The sequence below is a fragment of the Excalfactoria chinensis genome, chromosome 13 (genome assembly GCF_039878825.1).
Source record: "Excalfactoria chinensis isolate bCotChi1 chromosome 13, bCotChi1.hap2, whole genome shotgun sequence".
NCBI lineage: Eukaryota > Metazoa > Chordata > Aves > Galliformes > Phasianidae > Excalfactoria > Excalfactoria chinensis.
Genome location: NC_092837.1, coordinates 6298132 through 6319850, shown reverse-complemented (window position 1 = coordinate 6319850; position 21719 = coordinate 6298132). Strand labels below are relative to the sequence as shown.

Below are 21719 nucleotides of genomic sequence, written 5' to 3'. Positions count from 1 at the left end.
GGCTGTGCTCCAAGGGGCCCATTTAACGAGTTTCAGTCCTTCTCAGCACTGCTAAGGTTAAAAATCAAATACAGAAGTCCCAATCATAGAGACGGTGCTAAAATTCTGCTTCCACAAAGCCCCAGCACTGAAAGGAAACCAGCCCCAAGAATTTCTCTCACCACACATACACAGTTTCCCACCTGCCTCAATTCCAGACATCCAAAGCCAGGTACCCTAGCATGGGCCAGATGCTGCAGGGGATGATGCTCCAGAGCAGCTCCACACCGTGCTCCCATGCAGAGCAGCAGCTTCACCCCTGTCTGCTCCACCCAACCCCGCAGTGATGGTTCAACACATCATCAACCCCAGGCAACCAAAAGGAAAGGGCAAGACAATGCCAATGCTGCAGTGTGATTGTGGGAGCCCCAAGAAATTTAGGCCCCATGGTCTCACATTTCCTCCCCTTTCTCGTGTGCAGTGTCTTCTGTTTCTTTCCCTGGGCCCAAAAGCCAGGAAGATTTAGAGCCGATATCTCAACAGGATTATTATGATGAGGTGCATTGGCAATCTCTGCAGAGCCAGGTATTTCTCAAGCACGTTAACAACCTATTCAGCTCTGTGTGTTATCCATGCAACCCACAGCTCAGTGGGAACCAAGTTCCATGCATCTCCCTGTTATCAGCGCAAGGAGCGGAGGAAAGGAGAGAGCAGGAAGAGGTCAAGGATGCACACCACAGCAGCAGGATGTTTGGGAGGCACCAAGCATCCCTTTCCAGACCGTCACATGAGAGTGTGGATGTGTTACAGGGGTGCTGGCTGTGAACACCAATACCCAGAGCCGTAGTGCTAAGAGCCCAGGAAACAGCTAAATTGAGGACAGTCCTTCCTATTTTAGATGTGGGTGAGAGGGAGATGAGTGACTGGGATACGGAATCACAATTTTTGCTTGAGGGTATTTTTAAACAGAGGAGACCATATGTTTAACTGGGGCATTTACAGAGGAAAAACTGCTGTGTCCACACACAAAATCCCCTCTCCAGGAGCTATTTGCACACTGCTGCTATATATCAGCACCAAGCAGGCTCCTCAGTTTAAGAGCCCACATCTCCCCAGTGCCAAATCCAAGCACCTTCACAGGAAGTCTGAACCCACCCACACTCCTGCTGCCTCTACGCGAGCAGCTGAGCACACCACATTCATTGCTTCCCAGCTATGGGAACAATCCTCACAATGCAGACAGCACAGGTAGGGAAAAGGTCCCGATCGACAGAGTTCAGCTTCTGCTGCAAAGAGACCAGTGTTACTTGAATCTCTTCTCCATCCCCAGGCAACTTCTCAGCTCAAATCTGTATCACCTGCCTTCTCCTGAGAGGCCCAGATAGTGCCTGCACAGGCTCCTCAGACAGTGGCCTCTTCAAAGCAGCGCTCAGCAGAGAAGGGGGCGAGGTCTGTTAGGAAGAAGTAGCAAAGCAAGAAACCCAAATCCCAGAGATTAGCATGGCCAATTAGGTCCCTCCCGAGGATCTTGCTTGCTTCCTGCTCCCCTCCTTCCTTTCCTGCCAAGCAGGCTCAGGGAGGGTCCAGCCCTCAGCCACCCAGATCTTCCCAGCCCTCCTCAGCCATCAGCTCCAGACAGACACCTCCAGTGCCCTGGCTGTTGTACTAAGTCTCCTCACCCCCACAAAAGGAAGCTGAGGCTTGAGGTGGGTGAAAGATCCAATCCAGATAAACAGACCTTGCTCACCAATATTGGTTTAGGCATTAAGACACCACAAAATCTGTTCAAGAAAAAGGTTAAAGAAAAACAACTGCAGAAGCGCTGATCATCTTTCAGATCCATTTCTCCAGAAGTGTTGGAGCAGACCATTAGATCTTTGTAAGCGGTTTTCTGATCTCCGTGCAGAGCAGAGGATCAGCTCCTTCTCACACAGGCAGGCCATGATCTGGGGACATCCCATTCACCTGTCCTAAGAGGCTGAAGAGCTGCAGCCAGAATGAGCTCTGGCATAGATTTCCCACAAACCATATGGAAACAATACTTGCAATGAGTTTCTGCTGCAAATAAATCTGTGCCCCAGCTAAGTTCATGTGCTTGAAAAGGGATGAAGATCTCTGGCCTCACCAAGCTGCAAGGGAAAAACATCCTGGAAAAAATTACCAACTGCATTAGGAGAAAATTATTATCTGGAAGAGCTGCCCAGCTTTAAACTCACACTATGCACTACAGTGAATTAGTACCTTAATGCTGATACCAAGTCTCTGTCTTCATGCAAGGGAGAGGAGCTGCCTAAGCAAGGCTGTGATTGGCACATAACTGAGCACACAGCCACCAGTGGGATCAGCATGGTGCTCTGCAGAAGCATCTTCCAGGGATCTGCTTGGAAGAAGGCCCTTTTCCAGGCATCAGAGATGTCAGAGATGTTCTAAGGAATGCAGCTGGTCTGCTTGACCAGAGAAAACGTGAGCGCTCCAAACAAACAATCCCATGAATCCTGCACTCACATATGCACAGACACACAAAACATAACTGTAAGGTCATGGCTGTTTTTTCTCCTATCCACTTATCAGTGCTTGTATTGGAGAGAACAAACACTGGATGTTCTCTCACATTAACCCCTTCTCCGCCCACCCCAGAATGCTGTTGTTCAAACCACAAGTTGTAACACCAAACAAAAAGCCAGACACAGCACACTGCACCTTAAAGGAAGGAGCAAGAGAAAAGTCTGATATCTGATGTCACAAAGTGGCAGCTGACCCAGCTCTGTCTCATGCTCCTTAATCACAAATAAGCCTCCAGCAGGTCAGCACAAACAGACCCCACAACAGCCTGAGCCCAGCACAACCTCAGCTACCATCCCCAAACCGTTCTTCAAACTACTGGGTACCGAACAGGCAATAAAGTTTCAAGCATCATCAGGCAAAACTCACATGCTAGGAGAGAATCCTGTTGAAAAGCAGCAACATTCTGGAGCAGCCTGGAAACTAACTGGATCCCATCCTACAGAAATTGATACAGGATGGGGTTCCCCTATGACAGGCTTATTGCACACTGCCCTGCTACATGTACATAGGCACGTATGTGACTGCAACACCGGACAGGGATGTCACAAAACCCCATGAAAGCCTCTGATCTGAAATTCAAGGCTCTCTCCATCTTAGTGTTGAGGACAGAGGGCCAAGCAGGGAGTCTATAGGATACAGGGGGCAGCACAGCAAATACAAGATAATTAAATCTTTTAACTGAATTACAGATCCTCAGACTCACAGCCTGTGTGAGACATTTCCCACTCTGGACACCGTGACTTTAATCAAACACACAGCTTTTCCAATCACCCTCCAAGTTTTGTCCTTGCTTGGTTCCACTTCTCTGCTGTTAATGAGATCAACTCAGATGTCAACCCCAAGTCAAGTAAGAGAGTTGCCTGCCTGTAATCTCACGTCTCCTCCAAATCTTCTCCAAGGCCATACTTACAGGTTTCATTTTATGTTCTAAAGATGAGGGTTGCTTGTATCAAATTCCACTCTTAAAACAGAGTGCAAATGTCATACACAGCATTCTCCGTTTTAAGGGAAACAAACAAACAAAGGATATACAGTAGTTCACCTGAGACTGAGAAGCCAAAAGAAACCAGTCCCCTGTTTGCTTAGTTCAGTGCAACACCCTCTCTGCAGTAGATTTCTGCATGCTCAGAAGATGCATTAGATGGTGTTAGGTATTCCCCCGAGCCTTCAAGGTTCAGCTGGGAGTTGGAAACAGAAATTTAATATGATTACAGTCAGAAACATCTCATGCTTTGTCATCTGAGCACATGGCAGAGACATCTCTGTGATTTGCTTCCTGTCTTGTTGGGTGGAATCTCAAATACAAATATCCTATTGCTTCTTTTCCAGTCAGATTTAAACCTCCTAACAACGTTTTTCAGATGCATTTCTCCACATTTCAGTACCTGCTGCTACAGTGACAACATTGCTCTTCATTAATGTGTACTGGTATCACTCTTTACATTTCATTCTTTGCCCTGTTTACTTTTTACCTCCACCCCTGCACAGCTTTGTAGCAGATTCTGCCAATGTGGCCTGACCACAGACAGGGTAAAGAGCTTCCGTCACTCCATTACAGTCCTTTGTGCTGGGCGAAGAGCTTCACTATCTACAGGCATGTGGAAACTTGATAGGATGGTCCTTATTTTCAGTAGGCTCCTTTTGTGGGTTCAGGGGGGTTGGCATAAACAGACATTGTTCCTGAGCTACATAGCTATCTGGAAGGGCAATAGTAAACATATAACATCTATGTAATGAGAATCGTGTCTTGCAGGAATACATTCAGTGTTCCTTCTGCAACATTCCACACACACACAACAGAAAAAAAAGGCAATTGGACCTCGATGAATCTGAAGAAACTAATTTCCTGTAGTTTGAAGTGAACATTGGCCTATCAAACATTTAAATCTTACTTAATTATAATTTCTATTTCATCTGTTCACTAGCTTCTTTCATCTGCAAGTGTGCAAATCGGATAGCCTGCTAACTAATGTTTGGTAAATTAATAATTACTCATTCGCAGCGCTGACCAGATGCTTCCAAAAGCACTGTTACAATGGGGGAGAGAAAGCAGGGTGAATTCAGTGTGAAGGCTGAAAAGGTGTTGCAAATTATCTGGTTAGAGGCAGTGCTAGGTATTTAACAATGCACCCACCATCCAGCATCTTGGAGTTACCAAGCAGGTATGACACCCCACCCAAACTCCTCCCCACACACCTTTCTCACCAATAAAACTCTATCCGTTCCTCTTTCTGTGGCTTTTACAATCAGATTCTTGTTTCCCCACATAGTTAGTCAGGAAAAACTCACCTCTTTTCTCAGCATTTCAGACTCAGTATCTAACGAATCTAGCCCTGAAACCACCTTGTTCTCTCCACGTTTACAATCCAACATGTGACTCGGAAAACTCAGAGGACTGTTGGGAAGGGAGGAGAAGGGGCGAGCCACCCCCTGTGCCCTCCCACTCAGCAGATGGGCTGACCCCCCCTCCCAGCACACGGCCATGCCTTGCAGACTGCAGAGTCACTGCAGGCACACTGCATGCTGCCGCTCAGCTGGAGACGTGCTCTGTGGTGTGTCGGGGACAAATGCTGCTTCCTTCCTTCCCTTTGACCCCCGGGGCTGCAGCCCCATACTGCAGCAGAGGATGAACTGGGGCAGGGGATGCAGGGCCAGCACGGAGCATGAGCTCACTGCCCTGCCAGGCTATGGGGAGGAAGCCAAAAAGCCAACAATGAAGAGCACCAGATATGCTTTTCCTGAATGCCCATCCTCCTGGGGCAGTGATACCACTCCTGTGCCTTCTCAGAAGCTGGGGCCACTCTAGGGAGTGAATAAGGATCATAGAAAGGCAGCTGCGGGTCTGCTGGTCCCAGGCCAGCCCTACTAAAAGCAGCAGGTTACAGCCTGCATCCAGTTACCTCCAAGGGTGTCGGGCAGGAAGCGAGCACACTTCCTCAGGAACACACATCAGGGCACACTCAGAGGGAACCAGAGTGCCATTTTCTCCATTATGTGAACAAAGGGCACCTATATCACCTCCAAGTACCACCAATACCAGGCTGAGCCATAATGATAAACCTCAGTCTCAAACAGCTCCGTTAGGTCTTATCCACTTCTGAAATAAACACCAGCTTCTGTCTGACACAAAGCACTCACTCCCAGCCAGGGCTGCCCTGGTCATCTCCCACACACTCCAGTTCGAGGCTATCAGCAGCACAGATCTCCACCCGCCCTTATGACTTGTGACCATGGAAAGAAATAAGATGACTCAAAGCCCCCTTAGAATCACAACCAGCACCAAGTACTGCCGGCCACGTGTTCCCGAACAGCACTGCAACAAAAGAAAATGTTGAGGCAAGCTGCTGCTCCTAAGTCAGCTTTGCTCCAGAAGGACACTGAAGGTAAACCACTGGTAATGCAGGTATTAGCCCAGTCAATTCACAGCTGTTCCCCTTTCTCCTTGCACGTCACAGCAGAATATCCTCAAACACATGTGGCATTAATGGTTGACTCTAGCAAAGTCCACGGTGAGCTTCACACCTAAGTGGGGCTGGCTGACTTGCTAAGGATGGCTTCTGCAGTTTGATCCCCATCAGCAGCCTGCTGTTGTCCTGTAACTGGCAGAGCTGCCACGTGCCACGCATTGATTTGCTCAGAAAAGGTAATATTTCCTGCTCCAGAGCCCCAGGCCGTTGTATAAATATATGCTCTGATAGAGAAAAGTTTAGTTAGGAGGATTTTCTGGGAACCTGCAATTACAGGATGAGTCTATGTTTGGAAACATGTTGACACTCTATTTGACCACAGTTTCTACAGCCCTTCCCCCCTGAAAAAAAAACGTACATTTTGTGCAGTATTAAAGCTGCCATCACACCTAATTTTTCCAGTGCCTTGTGCCAGTTTTCACTCCTCTGCAGCAGCACCCTCATGTGCACCCACTCCTCCTCCCAGCCAATCCAGCCTGACCTCAGACTGGGACTCCTCCCACAAAGAACTCTAAGAATCGATTTAATTGAGGCCAAATTCAGTTCCTATTTGTTCTGATCACCAATTATTGTTGCCCAAATACACAAACAGTTGCTTTAAGTTCTTGAAACTCTGTACTAATTTCTTAGAAGTTCTTTACCCCTCCTCTTACCTGCTTTAGTCACACACCTGTACCATTTGCTTACAGATTTTCAGATTAGCCAGTTACTTCAGAGCAAGGAATGAAGTCTCCTAGCTCCACACACAGCTCACTAAATAGGCCCTACACCTACAATAATGAGTTTGGAATTGAAGCATGGTCTCAAGACAGCTGCAAAAGCAGAGCTGGCCACATCAGAAACCATGCAGCACACAGCCTTCAGCCCCTGCTTGTACATCAGCAAAGGGTCCAGTGCCAAAACGACCAGCAGAGAATGGTTTTGAAGGCCAAAACGTAGCTGCACATCACAGTTGGGAAGGAATAAAGCTCACCACTCTCATCAGACTCCTGGTAAAAGGAGAGCAATAACCCTTCTCAACTATGCTACTTACACCATCCATAGCAAGGCACTGTACCTTGGCCTGCCCAGTTACAGCGATAGGAACAGAGCTCCTCCAAGAGTCACAAAAGACTCTGCAATCCTCCGGCAGTATGCAAATGTATTTAAGTTTTCATTAAGGTGATTATATTTTTTAACCCTTGCTGTTTGTAGCAGGTAACTGTAAGGATTAAAATACCCAACCTGGTCCAGCAGTACAACTTTCTACTAAAATACATGCTCTCTCTATTTAACCAAACAAGCAGCTGCAAGTGTGCAAGGAGAAACATCATGCTATCCAGGCTGGCATTTGGCATTCCCCTGAGAATAATTTCACACTATTTGAGCACAGTGAAAGGACCAGGTGTCATAATTTAGAAGCAAGCACCCAGCACTGCACCCAGCACCTCAATCCCTAGCTGGTTTTGCACACTATTTTGCCCTCCCAGCAGAACAAAGCCCCCCTCTGTCCAACGATCCCAGCACAGTCCTCCCCATGGTACTACAGGCAATAAAACACTTAGAAGAAGAGTTATAAAGGTGAAAGAGACTGTTGGTGAGGATCACCCAGTGATACCTCGTGGCTGGCAGCCTGGAACTGGAGGTTGAGATGGAAGAAGGCACCGAATCCCAGCAGCTGAGGCCCATGAGTCAGCTCCATGGAGCTGCGCTCCCCCGCCTTCCCGAAACAAACAGCACACGGCAGGGCAAAGGTCCAGCACAAAGCTGAAGGGCAAAGGTATGTGGGGGAGGAATAACACCACCCTGCACATTTGGGGAGCAGCAGTTCCAGTTACCCTTGTGCTCTCCAGTAAAATGGGAAGCGTTACTCAAATGTGAGTTGTGGGATTGGAACAAAAACGTATTTCAGAGAGGAAACTTGGGGTGGTGGGGGGAGGACTGTGCTGCGATAGCAGCTCTGTTGCAACCAGCAGCCAAAAGAGCTCCACAATTACATGCCACGACAAAGCAAGAATTGCCCAATGCTTTGGAAATAGGTGTGTGCAGTTTTACCACGCTAGATACCCCAGCAGGCAGACGTGCGCATCTCTTCTAAATACAAAGAAATGCCAAAGGTAAAATGAGCTTCCCATACAGCTTATCTCCTGTACTGGAGGCTGGCTTCAAGGAAAGCCCTTTGGGGACTTAGTCACTGAGGGGTGAGAAGCTCATGAATCTATCTTTCCATGCCTTCTCGTCGGCACCAGTAGCCAGCCCAGCCTGTGCGCTGCCATCTCTGAACAATAGGCAGCCAACTTCCAGTGTTTGCTGCTAGGAACTAAGGTGTGCCTTCTGGAAAGTGCTGCTTATCCTCCCAGTGCATCTGCCAAATGGCAGGCAAGAAACTCTGCTTGAGAAACTAAAGCACCTCTTGCTTCTCCACTAGGAAATACTGAATTTGCAACCGGGAGGAGAGACAGCATAGAAGTTAGTGCTTGGCAATAGCACTGCCAGTCATTAAAATCTGCAGGTTCTTATTTCCAAGATGTAAATGGCTTTAAAAATTAAGAAGTGCCAAGTGCCTTGATGCAACATTTCTTGAAATAAATCCAGCAGGTTTTCAAAATGGGGTGCTGTTAACACCTGTCCGCACCAACGCTTGCATCACTGCTAGCACTGGTGCAGGGCACAATGGAAGAATACAAAATGTTCCAGAAGGTCGAGTTCTCTTAACTGAAACCACACTTCTTTATTGAAGAATTAGGAGAAAATGTTTCAAATTTGGTTTATAGCCAGAAGTGCAAAGCTGGTTGTGTCAGCAAATGTTTCCTTCTCTCCTGCACATATATTCCCTACCATTGTGCACTTGCGAGTCAGGCTGCTGCCTGCATTTATTTACATGATAAGAAGAGAACATACAGCAACTTGCATGTAACGAGGGGACTGTCACACAGACCCTGCTATTTGATGAGAGAGCAAAAATGAGGCGTCATTACCAGCCTTGTCAGCGTCCCTCATGAGCAGTAAGTACTAATACAACCCTTGCCACATTTGACATGCGTATGTGTCATTTCACAGCTTAAAGGACCACCCCCTCCTTCCCACCTGCACCCCAACTCTGAAATGTCCACAAACAGAAATATAGCACATGTTGTAACAAGCACCACGACAGGTTGCTGGGTGCACCTCTCCGCTACTGCCCGATCCTCTGCATACAGCACCAGCCAGCATCACTGCTGTCTAACTCGACCTAATGGTTCCTATCCTTAATGCCACGCAGTTGTGCTTTTGGGAGGAGGGGTTAAGCAGCATGGAGAGGCTTCGCTTCAGGCTGCCTTCCTGAATAAGCAGCAACATTTACTCAAGCTTCCCAATACTGACCTTGCTCCCAAACTCCAGGGTACCCCAAGAACATCTGCTCCTGGAAATAAACCCTAATTCTCCCCAAAACGGACCCTGTTATTTGGCATCCGCATCAGGCCTCCATGTGTTCACCCTTCCCAGGTGACGTTCAGCTGCAGAAGTCAAGGAGTTCAAAACAAGCAGAGGGGGATTTGCCAGGCTTTTCCACATCCACAGATAGTGAAAAATCACAAACATCTTGAGCATGGTTCTGTTTTCCTCTGAGCTTGAGCTCAATTCCTTTACTTTTGTAAGCACAGATCGTTACAGAATGGGTGAACACCTTAAGGACCATGTCTTGTCCATTAAATCTGCTCTTCAGGCCTATAATTAATACAATCATTATAAAAAAATAGGGCTTGGAAAGTCTGTAAAACAAGTCACTGAGGGATCCCCATATCTTTAGAGATAATGTCCAATGGCTCCTAGTCCTCCTTACTACCTCCTCTATAGCAGGATCAAGGCTGCAAACATTCAGTAAATCAGCACACAAACAGCATGCATTGCCAACCACAGTTCCTATGCTAAATACCTCAAACCATTCAGTAATGCCTTTCCAGAGTTTACATGTGCTTAGTGTATTTCATGCGTACAGAGAAGCCACTTTTCTTTGATGAACTCCTGGAGGTCACTCCAACACCACAGCTCAACTTTTACACATTCTCACACTTCAAATCTCTTTACAGAAACATCTGCTGGAAGAAATCCTCCACCCGAAGCAGCAAAGATATGGCAGGAGCCTGTGAAGCCCATGAGAAGGCACTCAGGCAAAGGGCTGCTATGCAAGGCCAGCCACCAGCCTGCCTCTCGTGGGAGTTTGCCAGCCGTGTTTGTTTTACACGTTTTCTCTTCTGCTAACGAACCAGGCAGCAAAAGAAACAATGCCCCAAGTGCAAGGGAGCCAAGGGGCAGCGTCTGTGGCACTACAAAAATCAATTTCATTATTTCAACTCCTCCAGGAATACAATTGGGACAATTGGGCCAGGCCCAACACCACGCAGGACGTTGCATGCTTATTGCCCACTGTTATGCTATTCCCTCAAAAAATCATATCAGAGCCCCCTCCTCCACCACACAGTGCCTATTCAAGCTCCTGCCCCCCCCACTTTAGCATGCTTTGGATGTGCTGCAAGGCCTCCAACGGGAACACTGGGGGAACAACTCGTATTTTTTGCACCTTTTGGTCGATTCTGAGGGAGCGTTGCCTAAGAAGGCAGCGTGACAGAGCCCAGCTCTCACACAAAGGAGCAGTGTGAGCAGCTGGATGTCACTCTGCATGTAAGAGGAAAACATAGACAGCAGCACAGTCCTGGATTTCGTTGTGCATTGCACGCACAATGACAAACCATCAAACCATCTGGGCGCAGACTTTTACCTGGCACACTGACCTTCTCCTCTACACTACCATTAAAGACGACAGCTTTCCAGGTGGAAATTGCAGAGGTGTCCATCTTTCAAAGATCAATAGCACCTCTGGTGAATCATCCCACCTAGTCTGCAATGCTTCTTGCAAAATACAGACCAGTAACAAGGAACCTGATGTCATACCTGGCAGCGTGACTGCGGAGCTCGCAGAGAAAGGCCAAAAATATTAGGAATTAAAACTCCAGCCGAGCAGCAACCCGCTCCCAAACACAGAATCATTGAATTATTAGGGCTGGAAAAGGCCTCTGAGGTCATCTAGTCCGACTGTATATATACACCACCAATACTGCCCACTAAGCCACGTCTCTTAGCACCACATGCACGTTCCTCAACCACTTCCAGGGCCGGGGACTCCACCACCTCCCCGGGCAGCCCATTCCAGCACCCCACTGCTCTTCCTGAGCAGAAGCTTATCCTAATATCACTGTATCTCCTGCCAAAGAAATAAACAACAAAAAAGAAACCCCAAGAGGTGAAGAAACAGCGCTCAGCCATTTCGGCTCAGCCTTACGACTGGCGCCCGGGCCTCCAGGCAGAGCACACGCGGCCCCCCGAGCCCCACAGGGCCTCCACTGAACGCACGAGGCCTCCGCACGGCGCCCCAGGGCCTCCCGCTGCCCTCAGGCCGCTCCGGGCCGAACTCGGAGCCGCGCACGTGGGCCCGCGGAGGAGGAGGCCGAGCTCTGGGGGAAATCACATGCTGGGCCGGGGAAGCCACCACGTTGCCTGCGCGGCGGCGGCGGAATGCTGGGAAGGGGAGGCCTCCTCCTGCCCGCCCGGCCCAACGAGCGCGGCCCTCACCGCGCCCTCCGCCCGCTTCGGGCCTCCCCCAGCCGCATGGCCCCGGCCCGGCCGTTCCCCTCCCCCTCTCCCCTCTCGCGGCCCGGCCGGTTCTTCCCCCCCCCCTTTCCTCGCCACGCTCCCTCAGGCCGCACGCCGTTGCCGCATGGCGCTGCCGGCCCGGGGCGCGGTCGTCGCCGGCCGCGACCGCACCCCCGTATCCCTCCTCGGCCCCCTCCTCCGCCCCCCCGCACCCACCTGGAGGCGACTGCCCGTTGACCGCCAGCGCGGCCGCGTTCTTCGTCCAGGGGTTCACCTTGGGCGGCGGAGCCTCGATGAACTCCCTTCGCCCCGCTCCGCCGCCGCCCGCCTCGCCGCCCTCCTCCGCCTCGCCGCCCGCCCGCAGCAGGCTCTCCTTCTCCTGGTTGTTGCTCTCCTCTTTCTGCTGCTTGGCGCTGGGCGGCCGCGGAGCCGCGGGGCCGCCGTCGGGGCCCATGGGCGGTTCGCCCTTCTCCCGGCCGCCGTCCTGCGGCGGTTTCAGCACCAGGGCGCGCTCCTCGGCGGGCAGCAGCGGGGCGCCGGGCAGCAGCGCCTCCACCTGCGTCGCCATCTGCGCGCCCCCGCCCCGCACGGGGGGAAGCGCCCCCTCAGCGCACTCGCACGCGGCGTTTCCCCCCCGCCCCCCCCACAGCGGCCGCCGCCGCAGCAATATGGAGACGCGCGGGGACCACGCGACTAGCCGCGGGGGCGCGCGCCGCGCAGCGCCGCCCCGGCCGCGCGCGCGCACACCCGGCCTAAGGGGAGGGGAAGGGGGAAAGGAGGGGCGGGGCGCGCCCCCGACCGACCGGCCGGCGGCGCGCACGTGCCTGATGCAACGCCCGGCCGCGCGTGGGGGCGCTTAAAGGGGCCGCGGGGGCTCAAGAGGCGGCGCGTGGAGATGGGGAGGGGGCGGTGAAGAGGCACCGCTGCGATCCGCTCCGATCCTCCCGGCAGCCCCCGGCGGGGTGACCGGGTAGTGCAGGAAGGGCAGCTCCAGTGGAGGGTTGGGTGGCGTGTCGTGGTGGGAGCGCAGCTGGAGGTGCTGGTCATTACCCGGCTGTAGAATGGGATGCGAGTGTCGCTGCTGAACTGATCCTCGGGGCTGTGATGGGAGGGGACTTGGCAGTTCTTCAGCAGAGGGTGTCAGGATGGTGTCCCTAGGGCAGTGGCCATGGCACCGAGTTTGCCAGAGTTCAGGAAGCATCTGGACGATGCTCTCAGCCATACGGTCTGATCTTCGTGTGGTTCTGTGCAGAGCCAGGAGTTGGACTCAGTGATCCTTACGAGTCCCTTCCAGCTCAGGGTGTTCCATGATTCTAACTGAACAGAGAAAAGGGACACCTGCGGTTCCACAGCAGATTCTCTTCTCCATCAGGGGGACACAAAATCAGGTGTCCGATGAGCACAGGTTGTGTCTATGGCACAGCACAGAGCTACATTGGGGAGGGTCAGGTGGGGGTAAGGGAAAGGCTCTGCACCAGAAAGCTGTGGGCATGGAATGGGCTGCCCAGGGCAGCGGGCACAGCTTTGAGCTGCCAGAGCTCATGGAGTGTTGGCTCTCAGATGTAGGGATCTGACTTGGATGGTGCTGTGTGGAGCCCGGAGCTGGACTCGGTAATCCCTGTGGGTCCCTTCCAACTCAGGATGTTCAGTGCCTTTAGTGAAGGTTAAAGGCAGGAGTGCTGGGAGGATGGCTCACAGCCCAGGAGGGCAAATAAGGAGCCATCAGAAGGCTGATCAGTGACCACAACCAGGAGAGGTGGCTTGGTCGCTGTCATAGGGTGACTACACCACGACGTCAAAAAAAAACATGACAAAGGCAAGTGTGAACCTCAAATGCATCAGAAGCTCTTTATCCCATTACTGAAGGCACTGATGAGCCTTCCTCCAGAGCAGTGTGTGTAATTGTGGTTATCCGCATTCGAGGATGATGAAATGGAGTAAGGACTACAAAGATGATTGGAGAATGCAGTGCGTTTCATGGAAAGAGATTAAAGGAATAGCTTTTGTAGCCCAGCAAAACCTGCACACTTTCATTTGAGGAGGTTCAAATACATGATTAACCCCTAGCTAATGAAATGTCGCTCGGTCATGACTGTCTCTTATGCCCTCAGTCCTTGTCCCTTAATGCAGCAGGCCAGCCAGAGTCCAAATCCTGTGTGTAGTTATGCACAAATGAGACATATATGTAAAGCAATGTGTAATGCTAAACCTGCACTATTGTTATCACTTAACAAGACTTTTCTAATTCAAAGTGACTCTTTGTAAATAAACCCAGCATTGATAACAAGCTTCACACTGGCCTGATCTCTTCAATGAGCACACTGCCCTGTTTGTACCCAGAAACGTTCACCTAAAAAACCCAGTGTTTAATATGGACCCTGCAGAAACACTAGCAAAGTGACAAGGCACTAGCTCTGAGCTAGTGCATGGAGATGAATGGAAAGCTGATTGCACAGCTAAACAGGTAGAAGGGGAGGCAGACTTAGTTTAGCATCTTGTTCAGAAGGGTTACAGCCAGGAGTCTGACTGGTCCCTGGACAGAGACTTAGGTTAACAGGGAATCTCCACTGAGGCTGTTTTGGCCCCATATGTCCCTTGATACCCAGCCCAAGATACGTGTGCTTATTGCCTAGTTCTTACTACAGCCAGTGGAGTTTGTGTTTCCAGCTTAGAAAGCAGAATGAAGCCCGAGGGAACTTCCATTCCCATCCAGGCTTTAAAAAATGTTTTTCTCCCTCAGGATCCTCTTGGCTACCCCCAAAGCAGACAGCACGTTCATGTGGTGCAGTGTCTCTATGTGCCACAGCCCGGGGATCACCAGAGTGTGCCCCATGTCCCAGAAACATTTAAGAATCTGCCCAATTACAAAAGGAAATCTATGACTTGGTTCTGACTCTAGAAGAGATAGCACTGGCCTTGCTGCCTGGCTGAAGATCCAGAGCAGATGCTCTCATATTTGAGCTGCAATAACGGAACAATGCCCCATATTCCTATCAGCCCAGTCCCATATTTCCAAGAGGGTCTCTATGCGCTCATAAGCACACTTTGGAGACTACACAACTTATGTTGATTCCCCTCCAGCGGGGATCACATATTTACCCTCTGTGAGGCTCTGGGACATGCAGTGCCAGCCTCAGCTGGGTGGCAGATGCCAGCCTGGGCTGCCCAGCTCTGCCATGTGAGCAGGAAGAGCCCGCAATGGGTGAGAGCCAAAGTGGCTGCAGGGCGGAGCGAGCTGGGTGAGGCTCTCGCTCCACGCTCACTCTGTGGGCAGCTGGACTGAACCGTGTCATAGTTTTTAAATGCTAAAACAAAATAAATTAATGGCCAAGGAGGAAGAAAGAGAATTGTTCGTGCAAGCAGTCGAGCTTATGCACAGCCTTTATGCATCAGCCAAGAGGACAAATTGCCTCGCTGACCTTGGCTGGCTACCACGCCAACATGGATGCTCTCTGCGAAGGGAAGCTCTGCAAGTGAACTGTGCTCGGTGCACGCAGGCTTGAGTCAGTGTAAGCACATGGGCAGTGCCTAGCAGCCTCCACGCACCACAGTGTTCCTGGTGTCCTCACCTCTGCCAGCCCATCTCCCCCGCTCTGCCCGACAGGCAGCACACGCTGTGATGGTAGCTGGAATATTCTGTTCCCAGGCTCTGGGGACATGCTGAGAAGCAGCCAAGAAGTCACAGTGTTTCTGCGGCACAATTTACTGGGAACAAATCCAGCTCTGCTTTCCCCAAATGCAATAAAAGCACCTCATCGTCTCCCCAAGCCTGCCCTGAGGCTGGCCCTTCACCCCAGCTGTGTCCCCATGCCTTCCAGCTTTCTCCCATCCCTTTGCTTTTCGCCAGCCACGGTGCAGCCTTCAAGCATGCAGCCTCTGGGGAAATTCCTCTGCTGGCATCAGCAGCTGCGGAGCCGGCTTTGGGCAGGAGCTCCCAACCTCCCTCACCCTGCATACAACAGCTCACTTCTTTCTCCCTGAACGAAGCATGGCTTGCATATTTATCGCAGCCGCCTGGCTGCTTTGACTCTGGCCTGTGGGTTTAAAGATGCTTTCCAGGCCGATGGCCTGGGGGAGTGACCTTCACTTTGGGAACAGCTTTAATTCAGTGCTCTAGCCCTGTTCATTTTTCCCCCAACCCTCATAAAACCCAGAGCAGGATACTAACAAGCCAACGTTGCCTGATGTTTTAAACCAAGCTACTGATGCACTCAACCTTTTAGTTAATGCACTTTAAACAAATACCTTTATGAGAACAGTTTCTGGGCTGGCTGGGATTTGAGGTGATATCAATATCCCTGAGCTACTTGTGGCTGAATCAGGAGTGTGGTTTTGGAAAGAACTAACATCACAAAAAAGAAAACCAGCTCTTATCCCAGCTAGACAATGCAGGACGTGAAACAACCGCTGCTACAAGTAACAGAGCTTGACAGGTGCTGGAGATCGACTTTACTTGTGTTTTGCGGAGGTTTCCTTTAGCTGTAACATGAACTCTATTATGCACAAGCAGCTGCAGTGTGCTGGGCATGCTCTGGATCACAACATTTTGCCTCACATCCCAAAGGTGTGCCAGCCTTGCTGGTTGTTCGAACCACTTTGGGTCCAAATAGTCATTGCTGGGCACCTTCACATCACTTGTTTGCTACCAGTGAGTAGCGATTGCTCTGTGTGCTGAGAATGTCAGATGCAAACCTGTGTTTTAAGCACAAACATCAGCACGTTAGGGATCAGGCACCTGCAATGCTTTCAAAAAGAGAAAGGGGATTTTGCCAAGAAAAACCCAAACTTCCCATCCTGAGTCATACGCTTTGAATTCTTCACCTCGTTGTTACTGGTCTGTGAATTCTGCTGGGCAGGGACGCTGTGCGGGACAGCAACCCTCAAGGTTATGCAAATTCAGCAGCACTCCTTCCCACTGCTGCTTTTGGGCTAATTCAGTCATCCCAGATATTTGCCATATCTGCTCTGCTCTCCAGCGACTTGCAAATTCAGCACGATTGATTGAATTGCAGGACTACTTCTGACATCTACAGAGGAAAATCTTTCAAAGGACACCCAGGTCTTATCTGTGAAAAAGAAACCTGACATTGTAGCACATCAGTGTGGAGACCATACTCAAGTCTTTGTGCCACCAGTGGCGGTGCTGAGATCCAGCTAGGAATGTTCTATTTTAGCAAACTTGGCAGTTCCCCATTGGAAACCAGCAAGTCTGCCCTAAGGATTCTCAGAAACTGTGGGGACAGAGCAGCTCTGGTGGCAAGAGGAGGGCAGGAGCCAGCATGTGGCAAAGGGATGGGGCTGCAGCCTCCTGCTGTGCTCCGCAGTCCCGCTGGGCAGGTTAGCAGGAGTTCAGTTCTCTCATGCAGACACAGCACGCAAGGAAGCGAGACAGCAATTTCTCCATCCTGCTGCCACGGCAAGGGAATCAGAGCACACTAAGTCCTCGCCTTCAGAGAGGTAGAAAGCTCTCCCCGGCTCCGAGATGTGTGCTCATATCCTTCCAGCAAAACATATGAACGATCAGCATGAAGACTGAGCACATCCGCACTAAGAAGTAATTTTCAACCCACATAATAAAATGGCAGACACTAACGAGTTCCATTACATTCCCATTAGAAAGTGCTTTCACTTAGCAGGACCACACAGCCCAGAGCCCCAGCAGCGCAGTCTTACTGCATGGTGCTGCCTGGCCACATATCCCAATGCTGGTCTGTATGGACTCCACTGAGCCCCTCTTCTATCACTGCTCATGCACACCTCTGCACTGGAAAGCATGCAGCACAGTGTGTTTGAGTCAAGAATGCTTTGTGGGTATCTTCTCAGTGTTAAAGAGTGAGGTGTAAATAAGTCAATAGCCCAAAATTTAAAGTTGGAAGCTTGATCTGAAGTTTTAAGAACTGGTGGGATAAAACAAATCTAATGGCTTGCAACCACTTTTATCATCACAACTGTTTCTTCCAAAAGTTGGAGCTCATGCAGGATTCTCCCCGGATGATCAGTAACCTCTTTTACTTGAGACAGATTGTGAGAACCCTCCCACTTCCCAGTTATGGATGACATTGGCTGTAGAAAGCAACACCTCCAGACAGAAGTTTCCCACCTTGTGTATTTTGCTGTACATATATCAGTTGGAGGCTGCCTAACTCATCCCCTAATTTCTATTTCCATGTACTTTTGGAAGCATGTTGCAAGCCAGCCACTGAGGCTATTCCATGTGATGAATATTCGCCTCCAACAGAAATGGTTTCTTCCTCCCCTTTGCCAACTGTGCATTCAGAAATGTTAGCCAAAATATTTCAGACACTTTTTCCAGCCAGAGATGAGGAATAAATGTATCATTTTTCAGGATGCTTTCAGATCTGTGCTTCAGATGAGACGTCCTGCTCCCTCCCAGGACGTGCCATTCCCATTGAGAAGTGAGGCATGGTGGAAATGGGCTGTGAGCCCCAGGGCTCCACATTTCTCTGCCACCAGCTCTGTGTGCAGGAGCTGGTGGGGGACATACACCTCGCTGTCCTCCATGCAGGGAGATTCCAGCCAGCAGCCGGTCCATGGAGCCCAATTCATTCAAGTGTTGGCAGCTCATGCAGGTGCCCTAAAAGCACCCAGAGCCTCAAGGTGAGGATCAATAAGATTAACGAATGGGATTTCTGGGTTGTTTTTCCCTAAGCACCTAAGGATAATTAACAGCTCAGAGTCAACCAACAGTGTTAGGAAACACAAAATTGGAGGCAGCTCCCAGCAACTTTGTTCTCTCCTTTTGCTGGTTGCATGTTCATGACAAAACCATCAGCAGCTCGTGTCCACAAAGTCTCTTTTCCCATGGGAGCCCCGCTGCTGGCAGAGCCTGGCAGTTGTTTAAATATTGTTTTACCCCTCTGCAGTCAAAGCAAAGCCTTGGGCCTTGCCATCCAGATCTCACTCCCAATCACTATGTAATGAGAGTGCTGCTGGGCTGAAATGCAAAGTTTAAATTCCCCCCATTATTTTGTGTGTTGCGTTCAGAGCTCAGGCTCCAGGTGCTCAATGACAGTTGAAAAGTCCTTCCTCGTCTGCTCCTCCTGGTGCCACTGAGTTGATCTGGGGACAATCCCCTTTGCCAGGATGCTGAGCCCCCTGGTAGCACCCTGTCAGCAGCTGAGCAACCAGTCAGGGGGAAAAGGGTTTCAGCAAAGTGCAGTGCCAGCACCCAGCCTCATCTCCCATTGTACCAGCACAGTCTGTGGGACAGAGAGGGAGATTAAAGGATCTGTGTCCATAGCAGATCAGTGTATACAAACAGGACAGCTACCAGGGCCCTCTGTCCTCAGAGAGGTCAGCAGAGTTGGGAACAAGCACCATGTCAGCCCTGGGAGTGGATGGGCTGGGGAGGCAGTGAAAGTGTGGATGGTGTGGGTGTAGGATTGGGCTACAGCCTGGGAGGTGGTAGGGAACCCCTGGTTGCATGGTGGGCCTGGGAGGACTGAAGAGCAGGTCCTGAAGATGGGAAAAGGGAATCGTTCAGTGGTTTAGGAATGTCACTGCTGTCAGCCCCAAGCTGTTGGCTTGTCAAGATCAATGGCTGCAAAGGTGTGAACTGAAACTGTTCTGATTAACCTCAGAAGAAAGCATGGCTCCTTTACAGCTCCAGGGAGCAGAAAGACCCCATGCTCATGGTTCCTGACAGTGGGGTTCCATCCCTGAGACCAGAGACAGCACTGGGGAGCTGATGTTCAGCATGGGATAGGTGCTTTTCTCACTTTTCTGTTCTGTAAAGTGAGTTCATCCAGCTGACCTCCTTTGTGTAAGCTCTGAAATGCAGCTGGAGGAATGTCTCTGTTCTAGATGCTGTGAATTAGAATGTATTAGTTTATTATGATGATCTCAGAGGTCTTTTCCAACCTTAATGGTTCTATGGTTCTATGATCTCTCTTCTTCCATGTGATGGAGGCTGTGGGTTACAGCCACCTCTGGGTGCCACCATGCTGCCTTGCACCAGCAGAAGAGTTTTGCCTGCTTTTTAGGTCCAGAAGAGCAGAATTTGCAGGTGGGTTTTGTTATCCATTGGCTGCCAGGTTTTGTGGTGATCCAAAGCTTTTCACTGTCTGGCATGAGTAGAGGTGCTGACTCGTAAGAGTCCTACCTCCTGCCAGGGTGTTTGTTAGGCTTTGATGTTAAATCATGAGCAAAATGAATGCAACGTGAAGCTGTGTGCAGCCTGAGCCATGAGTTCTTGTTGTGTGTCAGTCTGTCTGATTTGCATGCTTCTCAGCTAACCCCTTTGGTTCCTGCACGTTTCATCAGTCAGCACATAACCAGAACTTCAGAGTGGAGACACAGCGAGCAGTACTATTACACGACCCCTTCACATGGGGACACTGTTCTGTCTGAAATAAACCAACAACCAACAATCAAATGAAACACAGGGGGAAAGCCCACAGTTCCCCTCTCTACCTCTGCAAGTTGTGGCTTTCAAGTTGGATATAGGGAAAAAATTCTCAGAAAGAGTAGTGATGCATCAGCACGGGCTGCCCAGGGAGGTGGTGGGGTTACCATCCCTGGGGGCGTTCAAGGAAAGGACAGATATGGCACTGAGGGATGTCATCAGTGGGCATGGTGGGGGTGGGCTGGGTTTGGACTTGAAGAGGCCTTTCCAACCTCTGTGACTCTGATTCCATGTTTCCGCAGCAGAATAATCTCTCTGCTTCAGCACAACCAGCCTGGGCTCAGCAGTCCTGCTGTGGGGCAATGCTGGGTGCTCTCCAGGATTTCATAAACCCTCTGTAGGAATTTCTGGCCCCAAACCAGGATCACCACAGCCATCTGCAGAGCAGTGCAGGCTTCTTTACGCTCGAGACAGCTTTTCTGGAGCTTGTTCCCAATTGCCAGGCTTATCTCCTTGTTTTGTAATTCCTCCCCTAAAGATGCAAACCCAGTGCCTGTGCCAAACCAAAACAGCTCCGTAGTTTATCTGAGCCCGGCGTGGGATGGCAGCCAGAGCTCATGGAGCAGCAGGGGCTGCTTGCAGCTGGTGCAGCACAAAACAAAGCCAACATACACACTGAGAACTACACCAGGGCTGCAGCCTGAGAGCAGCTGGGGTTGGTGGGGATGAGCAGATCGTAGGGTCCTCCGAGTCCTTCCCTGGCTGTGCTGAGCTCTGAGCTCCATGCAGTGCTGCAGCTCCTGTGCCATTCCTGCAGCTGCACTGCCTTATCGGTTCATTTAATAATTTACTTTAGAGAGGATCATTAAGGTGCCTCCTGTCCTTCAGTGCGTGGTGACAATGTGCTGTGAGAGCTGATAATGTTAGCGGGGGCCGGACACTGAGCTGCTGCTGCTGCTGCTGCTGATCCCAGGGTAACTGGGCACAGCTTCTGATTGATCTACAGACACATCCACATAAAAACCCCCTCTCAGAGCTTCCAACAGCAGCCCCCTCCCCAAACTCCTTGAGGAACCAGAGTACCAAACAGTTCTGCACCCTCCCTTTTCCATGCAGGGCATTGCTGAATGATTCAGGGGCCCCAGTGTCTGCTTGGAGTGTCACCAATTCAGTGTGAGGTGTTTCTGTGGGTCTTGCTCTCTGTTACAGCTTTGGATGCTTTGTTCAGTGAAGCTGCTCTCCAGAAATACTCCCAAAGAAATTGCAGTAAGGCCAGATGTTCACATTTCATAGAATCATAACAGTTGGGTTGGAAGAGACCTTGCAGACCATTCAGTTCCAACCTATAGCTCTGGGCAGCAGTGACAGGGCCTCATCACTCTCTGAATAAAGAATTCCCTTCTAACATCTAATCTAAATCCCTGGGGTTGGACAGGGCATGGGGTTCCCACCCCAGGAGCACGGGAGCAATCAGAATCCATCCTTGCCTGGAAGAGCCATTTCCCCAGACAGTGGCAAATGTCACCTTCCCTTGGGCAGAGGCCAGGGCCCCCGTCCTGCTCAGTGTTGCTATGCAGATAGGCAGGCTGCAAATAGAGCAGCTCACGTGAAGAGGGACGATAGCGCAGTGGGGTCTGAGCACAGGGCTCCAGGCAGCAGAGGGACAACCAGAAGGGAATGAATGGGCCAGCAGCACTTCGCCCATGATAAAAGCAGCCTCATGAGGCTGTAAT

The 21719-nt window shown here is 50.6% G+C and overlaps 1 protein-coding gene across 1 annotated transcript in view; it reads right to left on the bottom strand.

The window, feature by feature from the left end:
• The window catches only part of LARP1 (La ribonucleoprotein 1, translational regulator), a 38391-nt gene extending 26122 nt beyond the window's left edge, over positions 1-12269 (bottom strand). Inside the window, exon 1 of the mRNA XM_072347882.1 lies at positions 11838-12269. Within this exon, the coding sequence (XP_072203983.1) occupies positions 11838-12189 (352 nt within the window). The 5' untranslated portion in view covers positions 12190-12269. The remainder of the gene's footprint in view (positions 1-11837) is intronic.
• Between the last annotated feature and the right edge of the window lie 9450 nt (positions 12270-21719).